Consider the following 24857-nt stretch of genomic DNA (forward strand, 5'->3'; position numbering starts at 1 on the left):
GCAAACTGCCAAAGACAAATATAATAATGATAAAGCAGCGGTGGTATCTTCAAATTGTAAAAGGCAAACACTATACACTGTAGGTTGACTTTTGAATTAATATGGAGAATATTTAACAATTTGTTGGCACTTGTATTCAATCTCCCGTATAAGACAGCAAACCAATTCTAATTGCAAAACAAAATTGCAACCGGCGGCTCTATCTTTTTGTCTTTACTTGCTGATGAACTTACAAAATCGGTGGGTTGTGAAGACCGACGATCGAACAACTTAGGTTTAATATGGCCGGCTGCCAAAAACTTAACCCTTTGATCGAAACAATTTCTCTCGCGTTGTGTTCCTCATGTGCGTAATGGTAACCTCGGCTCTTGATACCACTTGTTAGGGATTCGGGTATTGCAAAACACACATAAACACAGTGATACTGCAAGAGAAAATATAAACGAAGATGACACGCGAGATTTACGTGGTTCGACCGGCTGACCTACGTCCACGTGCTGCAACCAGGATACTTTTCTTATTGCCTCTACCTCACTCGTGATAAGGATGTTACAAGTACAATGAATATATAGAGAACATACAGGTAGGCTTGTAAACGAACCGAACGTTCGGTGAACATTCGTGAACCGTTCGGCGGAAAGTTCGTTTATGTTCGTTTATTTAATAAACGAACGAACTTGAACAAAAAACTTGTGTTCGTTTAATTAAACGAACGAACATGAACACATGTTCCGTTCGTTCATTTATGTTCATGAACGTTTGTTTATTTATGTTCATTTTTGTCTGTTCATTTATGTTCGTTTATGTATTAATAAAAAATAATTAAATATTATCTAGATATGTCATCTGCTTAAAGGTTTTATATTTGTTAATTTGTGTTCATTTAGGTGTTTTTATTTAAGTTCGTATATGTTTGTTTGTGTTCATTTACATTTGTTCATGTATGTTCGTTTATCTTTGTTCAGTTATGTTCGTTTAGATTTTAAACAAACGAACACAAATGTCCCTTTTTAAATAAACGAACATGAGCATAAATATATGTTCAATTAAGTGTCTGGGTTCTTTTTAAGTTAAATGAAATAACACGAACATGCCATTTTTCGTGTTCATTCGATTCGTTTACAGGCTTTCATTATTCACATTGATGAATACATCAGTCTCAATCTCTACGCTTTTCCAATTTTATTTGTGTTCGTTTGTGTTCGTGAACCGTTCATGAACACATTAATTTCCTTAATGAACTAACACAAACATAAAATCTCGTTCGGTAAGTGTTCGTGAACCGTTCGTGAACACATTTTTTTCTCAACGAACGAACATGAACAAGGCCTTGTTTGTGTTCGTTCGGTTCGTTTACAGCCCTACATACAGGGTTTACAACTTACTACCCAAGGAATCTAATTATGTGCTTTAATTAAATAAACGGGTCAGGCCTGCCACTAGTCTTCAATTTAATTAATCTGCCACAAAATATGTCTTCTAACCCGGGCCCAATTAAGCCTTCATAAACCCAGCAGCTTCTTCCTGATTTCCCGTTTTACATCCAACATAGAGAATCTATGATGATACTTTTATCTCTAGCACTCTAGCAGCCATAAAGATGTAGTTACAAATCATATATGTTCCGTCAAACGAGTTGTTGTAGTGTTACTAAGACTGATTGTACAATTTGCAATTTTTAGTTATTAGATCTAATCAAAGACAAATTCTACTCAAACTAAAATGTTCACATGCTCCTAGTCTCAAGAGATACAAATCAAGACCTAGAAATTATAGAAAGTTTAAGTATCCACACTTCATTCCATCATTGACGAAGACACTTAATTATGATCACAATATTATCAAGCAAATCTGTACAAGAATATATGATGTCTAGTGTGATAGTTTCAAATTATGAAGCATCATATCCTTGTCCATATATATAATCTTCATGCACATCTTGTTCGCCAAAATGTTGTGCAACATGCTCTTGTATCTTGTTATCATCTTTTACACTTTGTTCTTGGGCGTCTTCTTTTGTGTCGCCTTTTGGTGCATCCATTGTACCTACACCCTAGATGTCGACTTACTATGTTGTCAACTATAACACAAAAAGCATATAGTGAGTATGCGGTAGTATGGTACTATGGTAGTGGAAAGGAACTATATACAAGGAAGTGATAATATGGAATGTCAAGGAAGTTAAGGGCTGCTTGGTTCGCAGAATTATTTTGAAAGGAATTGAAATTTAAAGAAATTGAATTTAATTTCAATCATAAATAGAACTAGTGGTTTACCCGTCCGGTGGACGGGAATGACGGGTATATCAACACAAGAATGTGACAACTACATTAAATTAATAACATATACGGTCCAATATGTTCTGGGGGGGGGGGGTACGGGCTCACAAGATTAGCAAATATAAATTATTACTTCATATATCATGTTTATATATTTATGTGTTACAACAAAAGGGTTACACGTTTTACAAAAAGATCAAGTTAAAAACCACTGTAATTTAAGCCACCTGACTAACCAAAAGTCAAAATTCAAAAAAAAGTCAACCCATCTCCTAAAACAAATTTTGACAAAAATAGTCAAAATTAATGATTTTTTGGCCCATTTACTCAAATTATAATTTTGAACCATTTACAGAAAATGATATTTTTGACTCGTTTACTAAATATGAAAACTGGGTGTCTAAATCAGTGGATCAAAAAAGATTGTTGAGCATAGTTGTGCACGGCAATGATAAAATGGAGACGCATTCTTCACATACAGTAGTATAGATAAGTGCACACTGCTTAGCCATCTGACAATTTATCATCGTGTTACAAAGTTACCATTATTTATTTAAACCTGCAAATTATGTCATTTCTGCAAATTCTGTACTTCATCATCATGTTACAAAGTTACCATTATTGTTTTTTTTTTTCAAATCCCTGTAACGATTTCAAATCAAAGCGGCTTGCTTTAATCCAAACCAAATTGTTTTTTAAGTGGCCCATTTTGATCCAAACCAAATGACTTTTTATGTGGCTCAATTTGACCCGAACCAAATTGATTATTTAGGTAGCCCATTTTGGCCCGAACCAAGTTGGTTTATTTAGGTGGCCCGTCTTGACCCTAACCGATTTAATATTTTTAAAGTGGCCCGTTTTCATACGAACTCATTTCACTCGAACCCGTATTGGCCCGACACCCAATCCAACCTGCCTGCTTTAGCTTGAACCTAATTTTTTTTAATGGAACGTCTTGACGTGAACTAAATTGATTTTTTTTAAAAGTGGCCCGTTTTAACATGAACTCATTTTCACCCAAACCCATTTGACAAAACCAAGTCTGAGATGAACCTGTTTTGACGCGTCACCCGACCCGACCCGCCCGTTTTGCCAGACTTATGTTTGCGTTGGTACAGGCCCCAAATAAACAAACAATACTAATTTTTTTTAGCGATTGAAACAGAAAACGAAAGAAACTTAATTTGTTACTAAACATAATTATTTATTAAAAAAGCGTGATGAAAATTGAAACATTTTAGTTGAAATTAATAAATAATTCATTTGTGAAACAGCGAACAAAAAAAATTGATGGTTGCAATGACTAGTTTAAAATTATATAATTGAACTCAAGATATAAATGTTGCCATAAAACCAAACTTACCTCTGTAGCTAAAGTAGCTTTTAAGTCATCATGTGCTTCAACTGCTGTTCTTGCAGACCCAAAGATAGAAAAAAGCTCTTAGAAGCATAAGTTTAGAACATTGTGCAAATAGCATATTAAGCAATTTTGGATCCTACACAAAAATATATTATTCCCTTATATGTAAAATAAGTTATGGTTCAATGTAAAGTAGTGAAAACTGCATATGCTAATATTGTTATATATAGGCCTGTAGACAAACCGAAAGTTCATTTATGTTCATTTATTTAATAAACGAAGGAACATGAACAAAAAAATGTGTTCGTTTAATTAAACGAACGAACATGAACACATGTTTTATTCGTTCATTTATGTTCGTTTATGTCTATGTATTTATTTCGAGTATGTTTGTTTATTTTTGTTTACATAGTAAAAGATAATAATTAAATACTATATGGATGAGTCATCTACTTAATGGTTTTATATTTGTTCGTTCGTGTTCATTTATGTGTGTTTATTTAGTCATTTACATTTGTTCATATGTGGTCATTTATGTTCGTTTATCGTGGTTCGATTATGTTAATTTATGTATGTTTATGTTAGTGAACTGTTTGTTTAGATTTTAAACAAACGAACACGAAAAGTTATTGTCAAAATAGAAGAAATTGCAGCATTCCTTAACGTGTAACCGACACATCCATAAATATTATCAACTAGAAATAAATATATTTAACCAATGAAAGTTATTTGAATAAAAACCTTACCAAAGAATCAGTGTAAAGAACCTCTTTAATGATATATTTTGGTCCATGCGCTCTTCAGCCATTGCCTAGATTAAGTTAAAAAAAGATCACTAAACTTTCAATAAAAAGGCATATAATAATTTTAACCATGTATATGCATTCATGGAAAAATTACCTTTTTCTTCTTTTCTTCCTGAAGGTATTTGTCTTCTGTCCAGTCATGATATGCAGAAAAGGCAGAAGCTTGTCAATTAACAAACAAACTGATCTACTCAACACTAACTTTGGGTTTGTTGTTGTTATATTTGTACTTTGAACATAGTCTAAAATACTTGGTGTCTTTTCCAAACCCTGCATCAAAAGTATTGAAATTTTGTCTAAAATGTAAGTAAAATATATAGGACTTTCATAAATAAAAAAATTTGTGCATACCTATAAAAGTATAACCATCTTCAAGCTTGAAGTGTCTAAATTTATAGAATCAATCTGCGCACGATTAGAAAACATTAAATGTACAAATACATATATTATCATATTAACTTGCTAGTGATTAGTGTTTTGAGCCACATTCCATCTTTGATGATATATAGCATATTCACCAATATATAAATCATGAATTGGTGACCAATTACTTACCAATCACATGTTTTCTTTTCCCTTTTTCTGCATAGCAATTGCCCGTTCAATATCCTCGATCTGTGACCATGAGTCCAACACATGATATCATCAACAATAAGGCACAATTAGCTATATGTATTTGCATAACAATGATCAAACATATATAATAATATACTATACCCATGAAAATTCGTGGTTCGCCCTTTCAAAAATGCAGCTAAGCTGATCCATCGGCAACCCCTTCTAATCAAATTATCAGTTCTCCCAAGTTTGAAGCAGCAAAACTATGAGATGAAAAAATGGCGCTCCAACAGGAAAGCGGAAATCAAGTCCTGCAGTGATACAAATACAAATATGTTAAGTATTTAGCATGACCACTTCTTTCATAGATGTGTAATTAATTAATTAATTAATTAGCTAAGAATTTTAGGATTAAAAATAAAAATTTACCTCCAAGTTCTCCTCCTCATCTTCTGTTGGCAAAAGTGTGAGTGTAATTGTTGACAACAACAAACAAACCCCATGAAACTTATCAAAGATTCTTAGAGATAGACTATTCCACCTCCTCAATTTGAGTCTGTGAATTGTAATATTTGGTTCAGAAACTATATAATGTTAGTCTCTTCGATTACCAAAAAGTAACCCTCTTTATCAATTCAAAATTCCATTTCGGGAAGCAATAAATTCACAATCAGTATTATTTTATAGTATTATACATTGAAACCGTACCTCTGGCGGTTCAATCTAATTACCTTCAATTTGCCAGTTATGGGTTGAACTCATTGTCTCCTCCTAACTTATTAACGAAGACACCAAGTCGTGACAACGCAATGCTTGTGACGGAACAAAATCAGAACTGATGGAGATGATTGTTTGATTAGGCTTCGCAATTTGCAAGTGGAGCCGACGGTCCGCATCATCAATTTCCGAATTCAAAGAAATAAATAATTAAGATGTTGTGAGTGGGAGGGAGTTGTAGGGAAGAAACAGCAGCGTGAGAAACGGAGTGTAACCGCTCCGGAACTGCCGATTTCATTGAAGCAGACGATTGAAGATAACTGTTTCTTATCGTAGGGTTCAGATTAAAAGTCGGTTCTTATCAGACGGTCAGATTTAAACTCATTATATGCTTATCGGAAGGCTGAGAATCAATTTTGGATTCTTATCGAACGGCTAGTTTTAAATCTCACTCTATGGTAACTATATATATAATTGTGTTTAGTTGGTAACTTCATAAATGGAATTAGATGAATTAGTGGATAAGTATGGAGATTTAGGATATTTTTGGTAATTGGTTAACATTCCATTGAAAAGTTAAAAATCCATTAGGGTAGTGAAGGATTCATAGATTCTAATGAATAGTGTTCAAATTACAATTCGATCATGTGCCCACCAAAGTACCAAACATTAAATTTCATGGGAATTAATTACAATCCCATCCTAATTTCAAAGATTACGTGAACCAAATAGCCCCCTAAGAGTTCAAATTAAATATGCCATATGAAGGGGATACTAAAGGACTTTTGTCCTAGTGATATTAAGGTATTGGAAAAATGATTTTCATTTTAAGTGTGAAGGTTTAAGTCTCATGGTAAACAAAAGGTACAAATTTAAAAGTAGAGGGGTATGTGTTCGTCATTTACATGAGAATATAACATAACGCATTGGCCACCACCAGGCCTGGCTCAAGGGGAGGGCAAGGAGGGCGACGGACCCAGGTCCACTCTCCGGGGAGGCCCATAGTTAAAAAATTAAATTATATTTTATATATAATTTTGTTTTAACACAAAAGCCTACAAAATGACTCTTTGATTGGATGGAAAGTATTCTAGACTATGGAAACAAAAGTCATTGGTTCAATTTCCACAATTATTGTTTATTTTTTATATAAAAAAAATTTCATTTGTGTTTTATATGTCATTTTAGTAACATGTTTATTATTATTTGTTTGTTTTGGGCTAAGGCAACCTTATTGGCGAAATTGTCAAATTATCTATTACATAATTGAGAAAACAATTTTAGTGGGGCGTTTTTTACTCGTCCTAGACCCCAAAATTTTAAAGGGTTCTCGGAGACGGCCCTGGCCTCCACCCTTGATGTTATCCCCATCCTCTATATTATCCCATGTCTTTTATGCTGCACCCTTCTCTAATAAATTTTCCTCCTCCGTAACCATGACGAACATAAGGATCCTCTTCTGCTAAGGCTGAGGGGTGTGGGGGGCGCGAGAGGGGGCGCGAGTGGGGGCGCCAGCCAATAATGTTGTGACGTGTGGCAGAGAGAGAAACTTGATAAGATGGGTGTTGGTTGTGGTGCTCGCGCCCCGGGACATGGTGTGGAGGGGCGCGAGAGGGGGCGCGAGCGGTTTTTTTTTTATTTTTTTATAAATGTATTAAAAAAACGTATTATTAAAAAAACTCATAAATTATTTAAAAAAACACACATTAATTAAAAAAACACATTAATATCTAAAAAAAAAATTAAAGTACTAAAAAAAAACATTATTCTTATTCTTCGGCTTGGTCTTCTTCGATCAACCTCTTCCGGATACGTTCCTTTTGTTTTTCCATCAGCATTTGGTCGACCGAATTCAGGTTACTGAAGTCTCTTGTAAGGAAGTCCAAATCTCTCATTCTTTTTTTTTCCTTTTTGTCATTAGAGACCACCTCCATGGTTTTGTTGAATTTATTGAGGGATTCAACAAGATCGTTGATGTTTACGGCTTCCCCCTCAGCCGGTTTTTTCCCCCTGGCGTCCCTTCCCAATGGCCGCCTCCTCGGCGGTGAAGACGTTTCCTCCCCCGCAACGTTTAGGTCGAATCCAACCCGGCAATCCGACCCGGCGGAAGTGCTATACGCTCCAGACGAACTAGTTTTAGTGATATTGGGTTGATATTGGTTTATATAGAGAAAAAAAAAATTTTTTTTAATAAACTTAAAGAGCCAACGGCTCAATTTATAAAGCCCCAACGGTCATGCACGCATTCCGAAGCCCACTTTACGCCCATTCCCAGCCGCTACTGGCCTTGCGCCTGCCTCTTTTTCCGTGCTCGCGCCCCTCTCGCGCCCCTCTCGCGCCTCGGTGGTGTGGTGCTCGCGCCCCGGGGCGCGAGCGAATGGGCTCACGCGCCCCCTCTAGCGCTCCACACCCCTCAGCCTAACCTATTATTATCACTCTATATTATCTAACCCCCTAACATATCATTGTATGTCATATATATTATTCTCCTCATTTGACATATTATCCTTTGTTCTTAAACCTATGATAATCGACTTAACATTTGATGCCCTTTTTATTTTTTTTATCTTTCCACAAACATACTATTCCTAGCTTTCCTTGCATATTATCAACTTCCCCATGACATATTTTAATATTCCCTTCTAATATATAGCCTTTCTATTATCACCTACACATATTATCCCCTCTCCTTGTAACAAAACATCATACGGGTGTGGAGTCACAAATTGATGTAGATAGTCTATGTGCACATAAAAAAAATTAGAATCATGATGTAGCATACTATAAGTATTAAAATTGTTAGACTATATTACATGTAGCATGTTATAATGTAACATACTATAAATTATTTAACTGTTAGTATTGATTAGTTCTTTATGTTAGTAATAGAAAAACATGATAATATAATAAATAATTATATGCGTACCTGTTACAGCAGGAAGAGTAGTAATCACGACAGAGTATGACATAGTTGACATGCTTGTCATCTTGATCGAGTTCCCCTTTAGGATGTATAGTTAGGATGATGTTAGGGTTCTTGACAGGAACTCGTTTAGGAGAGAGTAGGCACACAAAATTGTACTACCAACTAATGTAATTTTCATCAAAAATTAGGATGAAAATCATGAATAATTCTAAGAACCCTAATGAATTATTCATAATAATCTCGTCAAATTTTCTGGATCAAAACCTTGAACATGATTTTAATAGATTTCAAAAGTAAGGATATGTCAAACCAAATTTTAATGCTCTAAACAGTTTTATAAACATTTTCGTGATGAAAATAAGTTTTAGAACAATGAAAACCGAAAAGGAAAAATAGGGTTTATCAAGTTTTTAATCCATGTTTTCCGATTTAGATCCCGTTTTATGAAAACATGAAGAACTGATTAATCAACATCTATCTGATACCACATGTTGATCAGTTCTTCATGTTAGTAATGGAAAAATATGATAATATAATAAATAATTATATGCGTACCTGTTAAAGCAGAGAGAGTAGTAACCACGACAGAGTATGATGTAGTTGGCATGTTTGTCATCTTGACCGAGTTCCCCTTTAGGATGTATAGTTGTTAGGGTTTTTGAGAGGAACTCGGTTTAGGAGAGAAGAGGCACACAAAATTGTATGTGTATTTTTTAATTAAGTTATGATGTTAATTTTTAGCTCTCTTTATAGCATCCAAGGAGAAACCCTTTATTAGTTAATTAAGGGCAATATGGTCCATCAACAATTATCAGATTAATATATGAAAGGGTAAAATTAATAATTTGATCTAATATTATATAAATAAGTATAATGGCCACATATAAATAAATATATATTAATATTTATTCTTACATGTTGCACAAATCTATGTGTAATACGGTATAATGCATATAAAATGTACGATATTCTAAAATAAAAACCAATTTACATAAAATACAATATGTTATTAAACATGATACATAATATCTAAGTTTCTACACTTTGCTTTCAATTGGAGCCTAATATGATACATAAAAACTATACCGTAACTCGCTTGACAATCTTTTAACTCTTTTTCATCAAACTCTAGACGTTTGTTTTTCATTTAATTATGATAACTCGTTCATCAAGTTTGAATGGAAACGCTCGAATGACATCAATTTACTTAGAGGTATTGAATAGTTACAGATAAACAATTTGCATGCGATACAGCAATCATAAAACCTTGACTAATATACTTGCGGCTCATATTTTTTGTTGGCCATAAATCATAAAGTTAGTTCCCATATGAACATAGTGAATATCTTTATATAAATAATAATAATAATATACTTGTTTCTTTCTCGTGTTTGAGACACGCGCAAATATGTAAGTATTTTCTAGTGTGAGATAAGTTGTTAATATAGATTATCTAGATATATAGGTAAAGAAAACAAAAAAGAACAAGTTTCGGCCGTAGTAGAGCTCATCTGTTCGCAGTAGGAATGAACGAGAACATATAACGTTTAGATAACGTAATAAAAAGAAAATTATCGTTCCGAAAACTCTACTCCTTTTAATAATATAGAAAGTATTAGGGTCATATATGTACGAATAGAAATATTCCAACTCTCAGGTAAAAAATAGTTACAAATAATGAAGAAACTAGTATATTTAAATATAAAGTAACAAAAAAGAAGAAGAAGAATAAGCTAAATTTAGTAACGGAATATTCAATTTGATAGCCTCCTGCTAATTCTTCTTCTTTTTTTTTTGCATCTAATAAATTATTTGATAAAAGATTTGTTGAACAATACGTAACACAATTGCCATAAAATATATAGAGTAATAAATGTCTCATATGATTATAAAGGTTGGTGTGGGAATCGAAAACAAGAAAGGGACGGTGATGTGGCACCCTTTCCCTATGGTGAACACCACACCTCTAGTCGGGTTCAGGGAAAGGAAGAGTAAACAGGAAGAATACAAGTTAATTAAACTACTGGTTTATGAGAGAGATATTCGAATGATTAAACATTTCACAATTAGTAAACTGGATTTATTGTCATAACCTTCATTTTCCAACAAATCGATCCATTTATACAATGATCATGAGCAAGTACATAAATATACTCCTGAAAGATAAGGAATTGACTTATTATACTCCTGAATATGAAACCAAGGATACTGATATCTTGGCAGCATTTCGAGTAACTCCTCAACCTGGAGTTCCGCTACTGATGGTCTTGTTGTCGCAAACGGTCTTTTGTTAGCAATTGAATCAACTATTACTGCTCGAGTAGACGGTCTTCTTGATGAGTGAATCATCTTCATCCTATAATAAATAAGGGCATTTACACCACCTATTACAGGTCAGGTCCTAAAGCTATAGTGTAATTCCATGTGACTATTGACAGGAGATCCTTCTATGCTTTCACCGATAATCACATCCAACTACATCCAGGAATCGCATCTGCCAGATGTGGTTTAGGGACCAAGCGTGTTAAAAGCACGGAATGTATTTGCGCCATCACCATCTTCAAATAAAGTATTTTCTATGGTAGCACCATGAATAGCGCATAGCAAAGCAGGGCCCCTGTAACTATGTGCAAAATTGCTTAAAAGGCCCGATAATAAGCAACAGTGAAGGTGTTATATCATAATTATACCACCTCACCGGACATAAACAACACCCGAAAAAAGGCGAGGGTCTGTTGTCCAGGCGGTAATGATAGTATATTGTACCTGAACCGGTGGCTCACTTTTTCTAAGTAATGGGGAAGAGGACTAAAACATGCCACTGAAAGACTCTACTGAGATAAAGACGGGCTGTTAAGAACGTAGAGGAGGTAGGATGGGCAGTTGGTCAGATCTAGTATGGATCGTACATGGACGGTAGTTGGAGTCGGCGGCTCTCCTGGGGTTCCTTTATCGGGGATCCCTGGGGAAAAGGATCAAGTTGGCCCTTGCGAACAGCTTGATGCACTATCTCCCTTCAACCCTTTGAGTGAAATACGGAAAAAGGAAGGAAAATCCATGGACCGACCCCATCATCTCCACCCCGTAGGAACTACAAGATTACCCCAAGGACGCCTTCGACATCATTTCAATATGAACAATAATTTAACCAATTGGATTGACTAGAATATAACGAGTAATGCAACAAAGTAATATATTGGGAATAGATTGAACTAATAAATAATTTCTATTTTATGTACAAAGTCAAATAGAAAAAAGGAAAGACATGTGATAGCTCATAACAAGGTTTTTCTAGTTATAAAGATGTACTATAGTTAGTTCAGCACCAATAAAAAATGCCCAAGGAATTCCAAGAATTCTTATTCTACATTTATTCCAACCCTCAATCCTCTTTTCGAGATTCATCAATATTGAATCAATCGAACGCACTTCTAACACCTGTTTCACTTTTGGAAGACCTTGCGTTATATCACCAGATCTTGATTTTTCATATATAAATGTAACTAATGTATCTTCGTAAAGGATTTCCCAATAATGTCCATGAACAGTTGCTCCTAGAGTAGCCAAATAAGGCTTAGCTGATCGTATTACCACAGAGTCAACTTGAATAATTAGAACTTGACCTGATTTTAAATGCGGTCCTTTTTTGGCTATACATACATTTTCACAAAGAAACTGCCCAAGATTAACGATTGTATATGTCTCTTCACAATAATTGTAATAGAGAAAATACCAATTCAAATTGAATGGATTTAAAATGATGTTAGAGGCGAGAGAAGGGGTGGAGAAGAGGCTTCTTGGTGACGTGGGGCTATCTCTGAGAATTGTTAAAATATCAATTCTAGCAATGAACAACAACGGCCCCACCACCAAGAAGGAAACGGTAGGGCCGTCTCTGAGAATTGTTAAAAATTTTTGGCCCGAAGGCGGAAAAAAATGGGGCTTAAGTAAAAAGGGTTTTATGTAAGGTCTAAACAATTTAATTTTTAAATGGAGTTACTTGGTTATAATTTGGGTTGTGTAAAAAGTATTTTGTATAAAAATGTCGACTAGAACCCACAACCTTTTGGTTGGGAATCAAACCCCTTTGTCACTAGACCAAGCTAGTGGTAGTCTAAACGAGTTTAAACATTATATATACATACAACTACCCGGCCAGCCCGGAAACGGTGAGGTGATGGGAGCGGTACGACTCCATCTACTCAATATAGGTTTAGTTTGTACCTTTTTAATGGTCCGGAGCTTCTATGTTTTAATAAATAGAGTTGTAAAATAATCGTAAAGTCATCATCATAAATTAATGAACAACTGATGCGTATGGTAAAACAAAAAAAAATCTAGTCGGTGTTTATAAAAAAGGGAAATAAACATTAAAAGGTCTTTAATTTTAGAAAGTCAACCATGAAGCATCCTTTGACTTTTCCTCACCGGCTCACCATGTTTTTCTTCCACGCGGTTTGTTTGACTAAATGTTATACCAAATCAAAGTCATTTTTCCTAAATTGGAAATTGATTTCATCACACGTTTTCAAAATCATGACAGTTGAACACAACATGCATTGATATCATTTATCCAACACATTCTAGGACTTTGACCGGAACCTACGTGTTTTGTCTTTAAATAATCCAAGACTTTAGAATCCAAACTCTCATTTGCTTTTGAATTATATGCAACCAACCTCAAGTATGTATCCGGTTTTGTTTATACAGGTTTACAAGCCACGCAACTAATATAATTTTATAAATTAAAGAAAAGCCAAAAATAACTTGATGATTAAAATAAATTGAAGAAATTTTAATTATGAAGCAAAATCCGTGATTGACGTACAGCTTGTTGTAAGAAACGTCATCTATTAGAATATATTTGCAATTCTTGCATGACAGTTTCATATTTGCAATTTTAACATGGAATATGTATACAAGTTCTAAGCACAAATAAAAAAAATTGAACACAAGTACAGTTTGAATCTAGCTATTTTATGTAACAAAACCATTTTATTTTGGATTTCTATGTTTATAGTCGTGTCGTGTCTTGTCTTGTCTTATACACATGATCTCCATATCCTTCCTTCAAGCGAAATCACAATAATCGAAATATCGTCATGGTAGCGCCTTCGATCCCCCTGTGGTATTTCCAACAACTCATGGAAATCCATACCTATCAAAACCGAAACATAAGATATATAAACTTATTTAAACCATTCGAATCCACTTTTTAAAGCAATTTTTTCCTAACCCGTTACAGGTTTTTCATTATTCTATATAGTTTTTTTTGAAGTTGAGATTATTATTACCGGCTTTCTTGGCTGCACGGAGAAGAACTTCTTCTACTAAATGCTGAGCAGGATCGCCTTCAGGTGACCACTGAATAAAACGCTCGACTTCAGAAACCGCCTCCTCGTTAGTGAAGTATTGGTAAAGCCCGTCTGAGGATAATATCAAGAACCGATCTCTCGGGCCCAGTCTGTGATGGTGAAGGTACGGGTGGCAGTTTATGTATGGCCCGTTTCCTACATAATCAATCCTAAACGCTTCTAGTAACGCATTGTTCCATTTCGGCTGCACAAGTAAAAAAGGAGTCCAAGATTTTTGTATCAAATAATGTCTTAGTTGTGAATAAAATTATAATAGTATGAATGTCAACGCGAAAGCCAACAACTCGAAAAATCGAAAGTCAACTTGCTCAAGAATATTCAATCTCCCATTGATTCCAACACATGAGAATCTATTTTATCAAAGAACTAAACGGAATCAATCCCAATTTGCTTTTCTTAACATCAATCAGATTGATCAAATCTTTTATAACAACTACCTGTTTAAGAAAACCAGCCCCGAAAGCTCGTGTGACCTTTAACGACCCTTTGACACGATCATTCATCACTGCGCACGCATCATCAGGGTGTTCTCTCTTTATTCTTTCAACTTCCTGCACAAATTTAATAAATTAAACTTGAGAAAACAACATTTGGAAGGCTAATAAAACTTGAATTGAAATTATTTTGTTTGATTTTACCTCATTAATGGATGTACTATGATCTACACTAAGCTGACAAGCAGTTAAACATGGGTCTGTATCCGTAATTTCCGCATTAAAAACCTCAAGATCATACCATGTTTCTTCATTAATCTTCTCTAAATCTTGTCTCCAAATATCAGGCTCAGATATTTTGCCCAAAACCGCTCGACTGTCACCAACATTCATAACATAAACATCTTCCCCTTTCATTAACATGACAAGAACACAAGAACCCATCAAAGCTAGTTCAGGATTTTCATAAAGCATCTGGTCTGCAATATCCAGATAAGCCTCTTCCGTCTTCTCTAGCCCTTTAGCAAGCGCTTTCAACACATCCGAATGATTAACTGACTTCGACCCATTTGAGTTAACGTGTTCCTGTAACCTTCTTTCAAGTTCCAATCTCTCCCGGTTGAATTCACACTTCCATCTTTTATAATTCGCCCGGTTTCTAACCTTACTCCTCTTTTTCCTTAAATTTGTTTCAAGATCATTATTAGCACATGGATAACTTTCCTGCTTATGAATATAACTCGGTAACGGGTTGTTTAAACTATGATCATTAATATTAGACTCCATAACATTTAAGGGTTGCACAGGATTCGAATTCGATGAATCGGTCTGATCATCCCATAATAATCCTTTGAGTTCCTTATGAACAGCTGCATACAAATTAGACAACAGAAAATCAGGTGCATCCGGGCCGCTAAATCCATCATAAATCCCAACAAACACCCAACCACGCTCTTCCGAAACGACGACGTGCACTCTATCTTCCCCTGCTTTCCCTTGAGCCCATTGAAGATTCTGACTCTGATTCAAACAATCATCATCATCCAAAAAACTACCTTCACTGCTCAAATTAAGACTACTAATAGTCAATTCATTTTGTTTCTCATTAACCCAATCATGATATTTCAAACTACCCGCGTTTTTACTAACCGGGGCAACACTCGAGTGCGGCCTAAACGTCCGGGAAATCGCCCGTTGGATGACCCGGATCAAATTCCGCTTTCTTGATCTGGGTTTGAAAGCTAACCCACCATGGGAATAGCTTCTTTGGAACTGATCGAGGGGACCAGAAAAGAGCGGGCCCGATTGAAAACCCCTCTCAATCGGGCCTGACATAAACCCTCGATCAATTGGGCCCGAATACACACCAGTATTATTCGGGCCCTGCATCCCCTGCAAAGGACCTGAGTTGACGCAATTCCTTGGCTGGGGTTGCAGTGGAATTGATGCAAAATTAGTGGAGCTCTCGAAACTCGAGCTCTTATCACTAATATTATAAGAGTATACATCAAGGAATGACGTGGATAGTGGGGTGGAGGTGTTAGCGGAAACCGACGCTCCGGATATTAACCGGAACGTCGTCGTTTCTTCGGAATGGACTTTGGAGGAGGATACTCGAGATGGGTCGGGTCTAACATAACAGAAGGAGTGACCCAGATCGTTTAACGGGTCAGGGATGATACCGGCGATGTTTTTACGGCGGTCTGGTCCGGTGAAACAGACGGAGAGCTTACCGACGTCGTTTCCCATAACTGGTTATGAGTTTAAGAAGGAAGGAATAATAATAATAATAATATTTGGAGGAGAGTGAAAGTGAATGTGTGATGTTGTTCTTCTTCATGGGATGGATATTGGTTTAGTTGGGAGAGAAGAATTATGTGTTAAAGAAAAGAATGGTGAAGGAGGTGGTGGGATGAGAGAGAAAGAGGGGTTGACTTTTGGGACGGAGGTTTTTAAATTCATACGACAAAATTCAACAATTTGAGTTTTGTTTGAATGATATAATAATGACTAAATATATTTCAAACTCGTCTCAATTTTATTAATATTTTTATGTATAATAATTATTATCTCTTTACTCCTCTAATAATTATTTTACTCTTCTAATAAAATAAAGTAAAATAACAAGGCTTACGTATGAGGCTCACATTCAAGCTTGTTCTTCGAATATATCATCTTGTTCCATCTAGTTATCCATAGATAATGAGTCATGACTATTTTGATAATTGAGTTATAAAATAATCAATTTTCCCTCTTAATCTTCCAATATTTCATCTCCATCCTAATTATTCTTAGGTTTGGATCAAAACCATTTTGATAATTCATTATAAAATAGTAAGGAAATTAAATGTAAGATATTGACTAAAGATCAAACAATTAGAGATATGAAAGTTAATTAAGTAGAAATAGCCAAGACCAATCTTTTTAAATGGTAGGTTTGTTCCTTCGACGTCTGGTATTTTCTTATGGATACTATATGTTGCATTATTCAGGTTAACTAACAGATATGTTCTAAAATTGTTATTGAATAACGATGGGAATATTTGTGATAAAACAACAAATGTAGCGTATAAAAAGATTTTCTCAAATTTATAAATTTGAGATTCTTGATTTCTTAATGCTAGTACTATATATTTCATTTTATTTATCTTTAATTTTGTTTACTTATTTCAATAACTATTTTATTTATTTTTATCATTTGAAATATCTCATGTAATACACGGCTTCAAAATCCAGTATATAATATAAAAAAGAATTAGTTTACTTTTAACAAATTATATAAGACCACCTTGCAAGAGAAAAAAAAAAGAATATAATTTTTTTTGTTTTAATTTTTTGCTCTTTTACTTTTTTATTTTCACACTGATTCACGTCACTATCTTCACAAATGACCATTCTGTCCTCTTTTACGGGTTCACTAGAACTCGCCAATAAAGAAAACATATTTCAGCCTCAATCCTTTTTGTCACGTCTTACTCGTCTCTCTCTCTTTACATTGGCTATGAATCAAAAGGACGAGCACCGCATTGGAGATATTTAGATTTTTTTATTATTATCTTACTAAAATAATATGTGTTGTAAAAACGTAATAAACATTCTTTCCTATTTTATTTTTCAAAGATGATTTTGATATTAAATGCTTACATTATCAACTAAGAGTACCTATGATCAATTGATTTGCTGGTATAGTGTGCATTCTTACAAACATAAGACTATGGGTTTAAATCATTGCAAATGCAAACTGTGAAATTTTGCTATTAGTAAAAACTGGAAGTATAATAAAATATATAAAGAGGAGATGTCACATTGAAAAAGGAAATGCTTAATATATTTGCTTTTAAGAAACTAAAGGGAGAAGTTGATAATTTTAAATTTTGTTTGTTTCTTACTTCGTTAGACTTGCTGTTATGGGCGCGATGGATGGGACGCGGAGGCGGGGTGGGCGCGGAACACCTGCGGAAGGGTGCGGTTGAAGCGGGCGTGGAAGGGGGAACAGCCGTTGTGACGATCGGCACGGTGGATGGGCTCTCTCTCATCTCTCTCTCTCTCTCTCTCTCTCACACACACACACACACACACATATATATATATATATATATTGGGCGCCCAAGGGACATTAAACCATAGCGGAGCGGGCTTCGATGCCCCGCTTTCTACGACACAATGACGTGGCATTGTTGAGGGAAATCGAAGCCCCCCACCATAGCAGATACCCATGTTAACTCTTGTAATGAAATAAAATTTGCAGTAAACAAAAGTATGAGAAACATAACAGTATATCTGAAGTGATTTAGATGGGTAATAATTAATGCATCTTTGTCGTTACTATCTTAACATCCACTCTATAAACAACTTTCTAATATGGCAGAGGTCAATGTTAAAACGTATACTAGTTAGAGCATTCCTAGCTCATTCCCCATCCCTATTTCTATAATTACACTATATAGCACCACGTCTCTCTCTATAGTTTAATTAAATAATATTTTTTTATACTTTTATCATTATAGTTTTCTCTCCACCCTATAATTTACAAAAAATCACTATCTTTCCCCCAAATTTACAAAAAATCACTACCTTTTCTCTCTCCACCCTATAATTTACACTCACAACCTCATCCTATAATTTACAAATTCCTCTCACAAAATTATAGAGGATGGGTTGAGAATGCTCTTAGATAGTGATCACATCTTCTATTTCACCAAGTTAATAGCAATGTTTTCATAACCGGATGGGTCAACCGGTCGAATCAGTCCGACTGGTCAAACAACTTCTGTCAAAAAATGAAGAGTCGGGCTTAAAAAATGAATTTTCAAAAAAAAAAAATATTTTTTTAATAGAAAACCGGTTCGACCGAGCCGGTTTTCCAGTCCGACCGGCCCAGCCAGTTCGGACCGGCCGGTTCTCTGGCAGCCGAGCGAACTATATAGAACCGGACCGGTCGGTTGACTGAATCCCGGTCGGACCGGTCCGACCAGCCGGTCTGGTCACAACAACACTGGTTAATAGTAAGGGAAAATTACGAAAATAGTCCAAATGAAAAGAGAGGTTCTGAAAATAGTTCTTGAAAATGCCATATTCCAGAAATAGTCCTTAGAAATTAATCGGAGCCGATAGAATTCAAAAAAATCCGATGGTTTTCCTGGTCCAATAAAAAGCTGCCAAGTGTCCCTCCACCCACCTACCCCCGATGGTTTTCCAATGAAATCCGTCTTGACCGATAATTTTGGAATAAAAATCATCTCCTATGAAAACCATCTTCAAAAATCATGAAAATCCGTGTTTTTTTGAAATTCATCTAAGCTGATATATTTAAAATGAATTTCGTCTTCGAGGATAATTTTCAAAAAAATATGCGCCACCATCACCACCACCATGATCTCCATTTCCGACCACCACCCCACCCACCGCCGCCACCACCACCACTCCCGCTTTTCCAACAAACATTACCTCCATTATCCGCCCATCATTATCACACCTTTCCCGCCACCACCCCACCCACCCACCACCACCAAAACCTCAACACCATCAAATAGCAGCAGATCACAAATACTTTCAGAAAGAGAAACAAAACACTCAATCAAAGTTAGATTTTCACTTTGGTTTCTTGATCATGAGAGGAGCGAATGATGACACCATGGTCACCATTAACACCGCCACGTCGGCGATCCAAATGGCGGAGAACAGAGCAACTCACTCTTCTTCAGTTCAGGTTAAAAAAATTTAATCTTTATTATTCAATTATGATCTTTTGAATAAACTGTTGATTGGTTTTGTTTATTGATCAAAATCTTTGATGGGTTTATGTTTTTTTTTCAATTTTAAGATATGGGTTTCAAAGATCTTGAAATCTTGATTATCCGTCAAGCTTTGTTTGCTGATTGATTTTAATTTTTAATCATTTTATACAGAAAAGAAGATGGGGAAGATGTTGGAACATATCATTGTGTTTTGGATCTCAAAAACATACCAAGAAAATTTGGTGATTCTGTTATTGTTCATGAACCTAGTTTTTTACAAACTGAACCTCAACCACCAACAACCATGTCTCAACCACCGTGAGTTGTACTTCCGTTCATTGCCCCACCGTCATCTCCGGCGTCTTTTTTACAATCGAAGCCACCGTCGGCCACCCATTCCCCTGGTGGTGGGTGGGGTGGTGGCCGGAAAGTGGAGATCATGGTGGTGGTGCATGTTTTTTTGAAAATTATATTCGAAAACGAAATTCATTTGAACTTCATCGGCTCAGATGAATTTAAAAAAAACATAGATTTTCATGATTTTTGGAGATGGTTTTCATGGGAGATGATTTTCATTCCAAAATTATCGGTCCAGACGGATTTCATTGGAAAACCATCGGGGGTAGGTGGGTAGTGGGACACTTTGCAGCTTTTTATTGGATTAGAAAAACCATCAGATTTTTTTGAATTCTATCGGCTCCGATTGATTTCTAAGGACTATTTCTGGAATATGACATTTTTAAGGACTATTTTTAGAACCTCTCTTTTCATTTGAACTATTTTCGTAATTTTCCCTAATAGTAATTACCATTTAAAGATTTTACATTGATAATACATACTCGCTTCTTTCTTGGTCTTGGATTTTAACTCTTTTAAGACTCTTAAAATGGAAACTATAGCATAGCTAAGATCACAGATCATTTAGGTAGCGTTTGGTATACAATAATAACAGGGGAAATTGAACAATTCATTACGTGAGAATGAAATAAGTGGTGTCTGGTTGCTCAATGGAATGGAATTATCCATTATACATGGAATCTCATTCCATTCCCCTCCCCCCCGCCCCCCGCCTTCTTTTTTTAAATTTCATTCCTCATTCACCCTACTTTCTTAACAACACTACCATCTAACAACAACCACCATAACTACCATCGACACCACCACCACCTTGCCACCAGCGCTACCACCGTCATCGCCGCTGCCAACGTCGTCATAACCACCACAACCATTGTCACCGTGGCTGCTTAACCATCACCGCCACCGCCACTATCGTTGCATGACCACCATCACCGTATCATTGCCATCACTACCAACGCTACCACAGTTTGACCACCGTCACCACCATTTCGTCACCACCGCCACCATCATTTTCGTCGCTGGAGCTACCACCATCACCATTGTAGTCTTCTTTTTTTTTTTGTGTAAAAACTATTTTGAGATATGAGTGTTTTTATTATTTCTATTTCCTTCCTCCAATTTTTTTTAGATACCAAACAACATTAAGTAATAATTCATTTTATTCCCATATGTTAACCAACCAATACAAAGGAATTGTAATGATTTATTTCATTACCTTGTTCATTCTATTCATTCTCTCATTCTATTCCCCCTTTATTCCGTTACCTCAAATCAAACATACACTTATTACTTATAAAAACATTGAGTTTCCTTACTGGCAAGAGGTGTCTTAGAATCTAGCTTAAGTTCGGTGTTCATAATTATTAAATAAATAAAGCGACTATACTTAGAAGAATGATAGTTAGTTGCGTGTCTTAGAGTATGTATCGATTTGAAAATGATATAAGTGATTTACTTCACAAACTAAAGCTTAATATCCAAGAGACCGTTTATTGAATTAGTGTTTTATTTTCCAAACTAAAGCTTAATTTCCAAGAGATCATTTATTGAATCAGTGCTTTATTTTCCAAACTAGAATCTTAACATCCAAGACAAGGTTTATCAAATCTGATATACAAAATAAGTTTGTTTAGACGACTTGCGATCCATCCGTCACGTATGGTTGTTATTATTTTTAAGATAATAGGAAGTTCTTATCATTTTCAATAATAGTTGTAGACAAAATGTTATGAGATGTGTATTTTAATTATTAAAACCATTTGTTGGTTTGACTTGTTCATCTAAACTAAATAGTATTTGATTATTCATCTTCTTACTCACACTTGACAAAAAGGAAAGATTTAAAACCTTAAAGAAGTTAGAAGTTGACAGTTGACTAATACTTTTTTTTTTTTTTTTTTTTTTTTTGGAAACAACAAATCCCTCTAACCTTGCACTTGCAAGGATTTGAACCCACCACCTCCATTTTAAAAGGTGGACACCATACCACTAGACCATTAGGTCATGGGTAACAGTTGACTAATACTAGCAATGAAAAGTTACAACAATACATTCAAAAGTATCTTTATGTGTTCCCATGGGCCATGACCTAACTAAACGGGCTTGCTATAATTTATTCATATTTCCCAATTGGCTAGAGTAAATGAACCATTCTCTTCTACTTGTTATACTTTTTTTTTCTCTAGAATTTCAATTCATTTAATAATTTTATTTGACATATTATTTTTCTCTAACATTTTTTAATTTTATATTACAAAGAAATGTGTCAGATGGGGGGCCAAAGAAAAAAAGCATATATAAAAGTAAAAGAACATATTATCTCTCTACATGCAAGTCATATGTTAATTTCATTTTCATATTATATTTAAAAAAAATTCACCTTAATAACAAGCGTTTTTTATCTTTAATATGATTTTGTTATATAAAAATTAAAACAAAAATTATGTTATTGTGTTTTTTTACTTACCATTGTGTATTTTTTTCGTCATTGTGTCTTTCTGTTTGTCATTGTGTTTTTTTCGTCATTGTGTCTTTCAACTCATCATTGTGTTTTTTTAAATACTAATAACACCGCTGTGTAATAACAATATACAAATATAATGAAAAATACCAACAAATTATCTAATACATATTACACAAATAACCAGAAACGTAAAACATAATGATGAATACATATAACACAATTATCTGAAACGTAAGACACAATGGTGAATACATATAACACAATGACCTGAAACGCAAAACACAATAGAAACTACATATACACAATGACTTGAACGTAAAGCACAATGAACAAAATACTATTTTTCTCAAATTAAGTGAATGACACATGTCAATTCCGAACAAAAGACAATGAACGTATTACACAATGACTAAAACACAATGATAAGTAGAAAGACAAATGTTGAACATAGAGACACAATGACGAACAAAAAGACACAATGGCGTAAACTTTGTTTTCATTTTAATCTTTAATATGAGTACCAATTGAAAAACATAATGACCAAAATCTACAACACAATACATAGAAGACCCAAACACAATTAACAAGCAAATAACATAATATAAAAAACACTTGTTATTATGGTAATTTAAAAAAATGCCGTATGAAACAATTATGAATGTTTTAAAATGATGAGGGATTTAAAATACGTTTTGCATGTGGAGAGAGAAAGTAATCATAAGAGTGTTATTACTCTAATGCTCTTGTCATCAATTTTTATTTTTAAATTAATTTCCATTATCCAAATCTAAGATTGATAAATTAGATTCTTTCTCACCATTCTTATTTTTGCTGTATTTTTTATTTTAACCTATCCTGTACTTCAATATATAGATTATATTTAATATTTTAATAAAATAATAAAAATATTTGATTAACTTGGCATATGTTACGTTTTCACGCAATAAATATATTCTTTTAGAATTTAAGATAAGAAGAAATGAAGATTAAATTTTGGGGAGGCAGGGCAGGGGTGGTTAGATCTGGGACAAGTTGAGAACATGAAGACAAAGAAGTACAGCTTGAGTGTTTTAGGTGGGTTGGCCCTTCTGTAAGTCATAAGTAATTAAGTATGTCTTTCTACTTTCCTATATAAAATTGAATACTATATATAGATTTATGATCCAAGGGGAAGTATAAAATGAAAATCCACTTGAATTGTAAAAACTTATGAAAACCCTATGTAACATTGTTTTTTTTGTTACACACGTAATATATGTTGTTACATTTAATACAAAACATCGAAAAATGAAAAAAACATTTTTTTGCTATTTTTTAACATTTTTTTACTAATTTTTATATATGTTTTCAGAAGAGAGAAAATGTTATATATATGTTTACATTTATTAACTTTAATTGTGGAACACAAGATTTAAACTTTAATTAAAAATATGTAGTTGATAATGAGTTTCTAGAGTTTTCACAACTCAAGTTGGTTTTTATTTTAACCTAACCCTATGATTGCATTTTTAAAAATTTTCAAACTATATCATATAAAAAATTTATTAATCTTTTTAAGACATGTGCCTTGTATTATTAATAATATTAAATGCATGAGCTAGAAAAAAATACTTTAGATTATATATTTAGACTATATATTTAAAGACTGCTTGATAGTCTCTTAATGATCATTAAAAAGACGGTCTCTTATACTATTTTAAATATATTTTGAGTAAAGATTGATATTCATCTAAATTATATCAGTTGTGTTTAGATTTACGGATTTACCTATTGACTCATCAACACGATAAAGGTTTCCTACTAGGTTTAATTTTTTTCAGAGCAGCGACTTTCTTATCTGTTAGCCACTGCACTCTCCAATTTGGATTGGAGAGCCCGTTACTTTATTCTGGCCATACTATGTTGTCTTAACCGGGCTCACGCTGGCTTCAGAGTTTGGTTTGAGCGCTCCCCCGGAAGACCATACCATCGCCTGCCACTTGACAGTCGCTATGCCACCACAAGATCAGAACTCTCTCGTAACACACGGTGAGACTAAAACCCGGGTGGGCTTGGGATTCGAGCTGACAACCTCGTAAGATGTAGCTTAAATCCTTAATTGTCAATATCCACCCAAAGTACCACAAGTAGGAATCAAAATTGAGTCTCCATTAAAGAATCTAAGTTTCCTAGCACTAAGCCACGAACAAAAGACTCCTACTAGGTTTAACTATTCCTTACTCTAGGTCTCCAGCAACTCAAATTAATTTTTTTTAACATGCTAAGTACTTAAAATTTCTAATTTCCATTTAAACGTTATAAGTAATGTGTAAAGTTATCAAATTATATAAATATATATAACTAG

At 34.5% G+C, this 24857-nt stretch overlaps 1 protein-coding gene across 1 annotated transcript; it reads right to left on the bottom strand.

Moving 5' to 3' along the window:
- Window positions 1–13557: 13557 nt before the first annotated feature.
- Window positions 13558–16264, bottom strand: LOC143619829 (putative protein phosphatase 2C 4). The gene is made up of 4 exons (XM_077091670.1): window positions 14660–16264; window positions 14459–14572; window positions 13941–14205; window positions 13558–13804 (listed from the first exon to the last, which is right to left on the bottom strand). The coding sequence occupies exons 1-4, from the start codon at window positions 16202–16204 to the stop codon at window positions 13689–13691; spliced, it is 2040 nt and encodes a 679-aa protein (XP_076947785.1). The 5' UTR covers window positions 16205–16264; the 3' UTR covers window positions 13558–13688.
- Between the last annotated feature and the right edge of the window lie 8593 nt (window positions 16265–24857).

The sequence above is a fragment of the Bidens hawaiensis genome, unplaced genomic scaffold (assembly GCF_021521415.1).
Source record: "Bidens hawaiensis isolate Kalapana, Puna unplaced genomic scaffold, B.hawaiensis_p1.1 tig00002507_1, whole genome shotgun sequence".
In the NCBI taxonomy this organism is placed as follows: domain Eukaryota; kingdom Viridiplantae; phylum Streptophyta; class Magnoliopsida; order Asterales; family Asteraceae; genus Bidens; species Bidens hawaiensis.

Coding starts and splice junctions, on each gene's coding strand:
- LOC143619829 (XM_077091670.1), bottom strand. CDS start 16,204: ATGGGAAACGACGTCGGTAAGCTCTCCGTCTGTTTCACCGGACCAGAC. Junction 14,206..14,458: donor GGGCTGGTTTTCTTAAACAG/GTAGTTGTTATA, acceptor TTACTTGTGCAG/CCGAAATGGAACAATGCGTT. Junction 13,805..13,940: donor CCGTGCAGCCAAGAAAGCCG/GTAATAATAATC, acceptor CGGTTTTGATAG/GTATGGATTTCCATGAGTTG.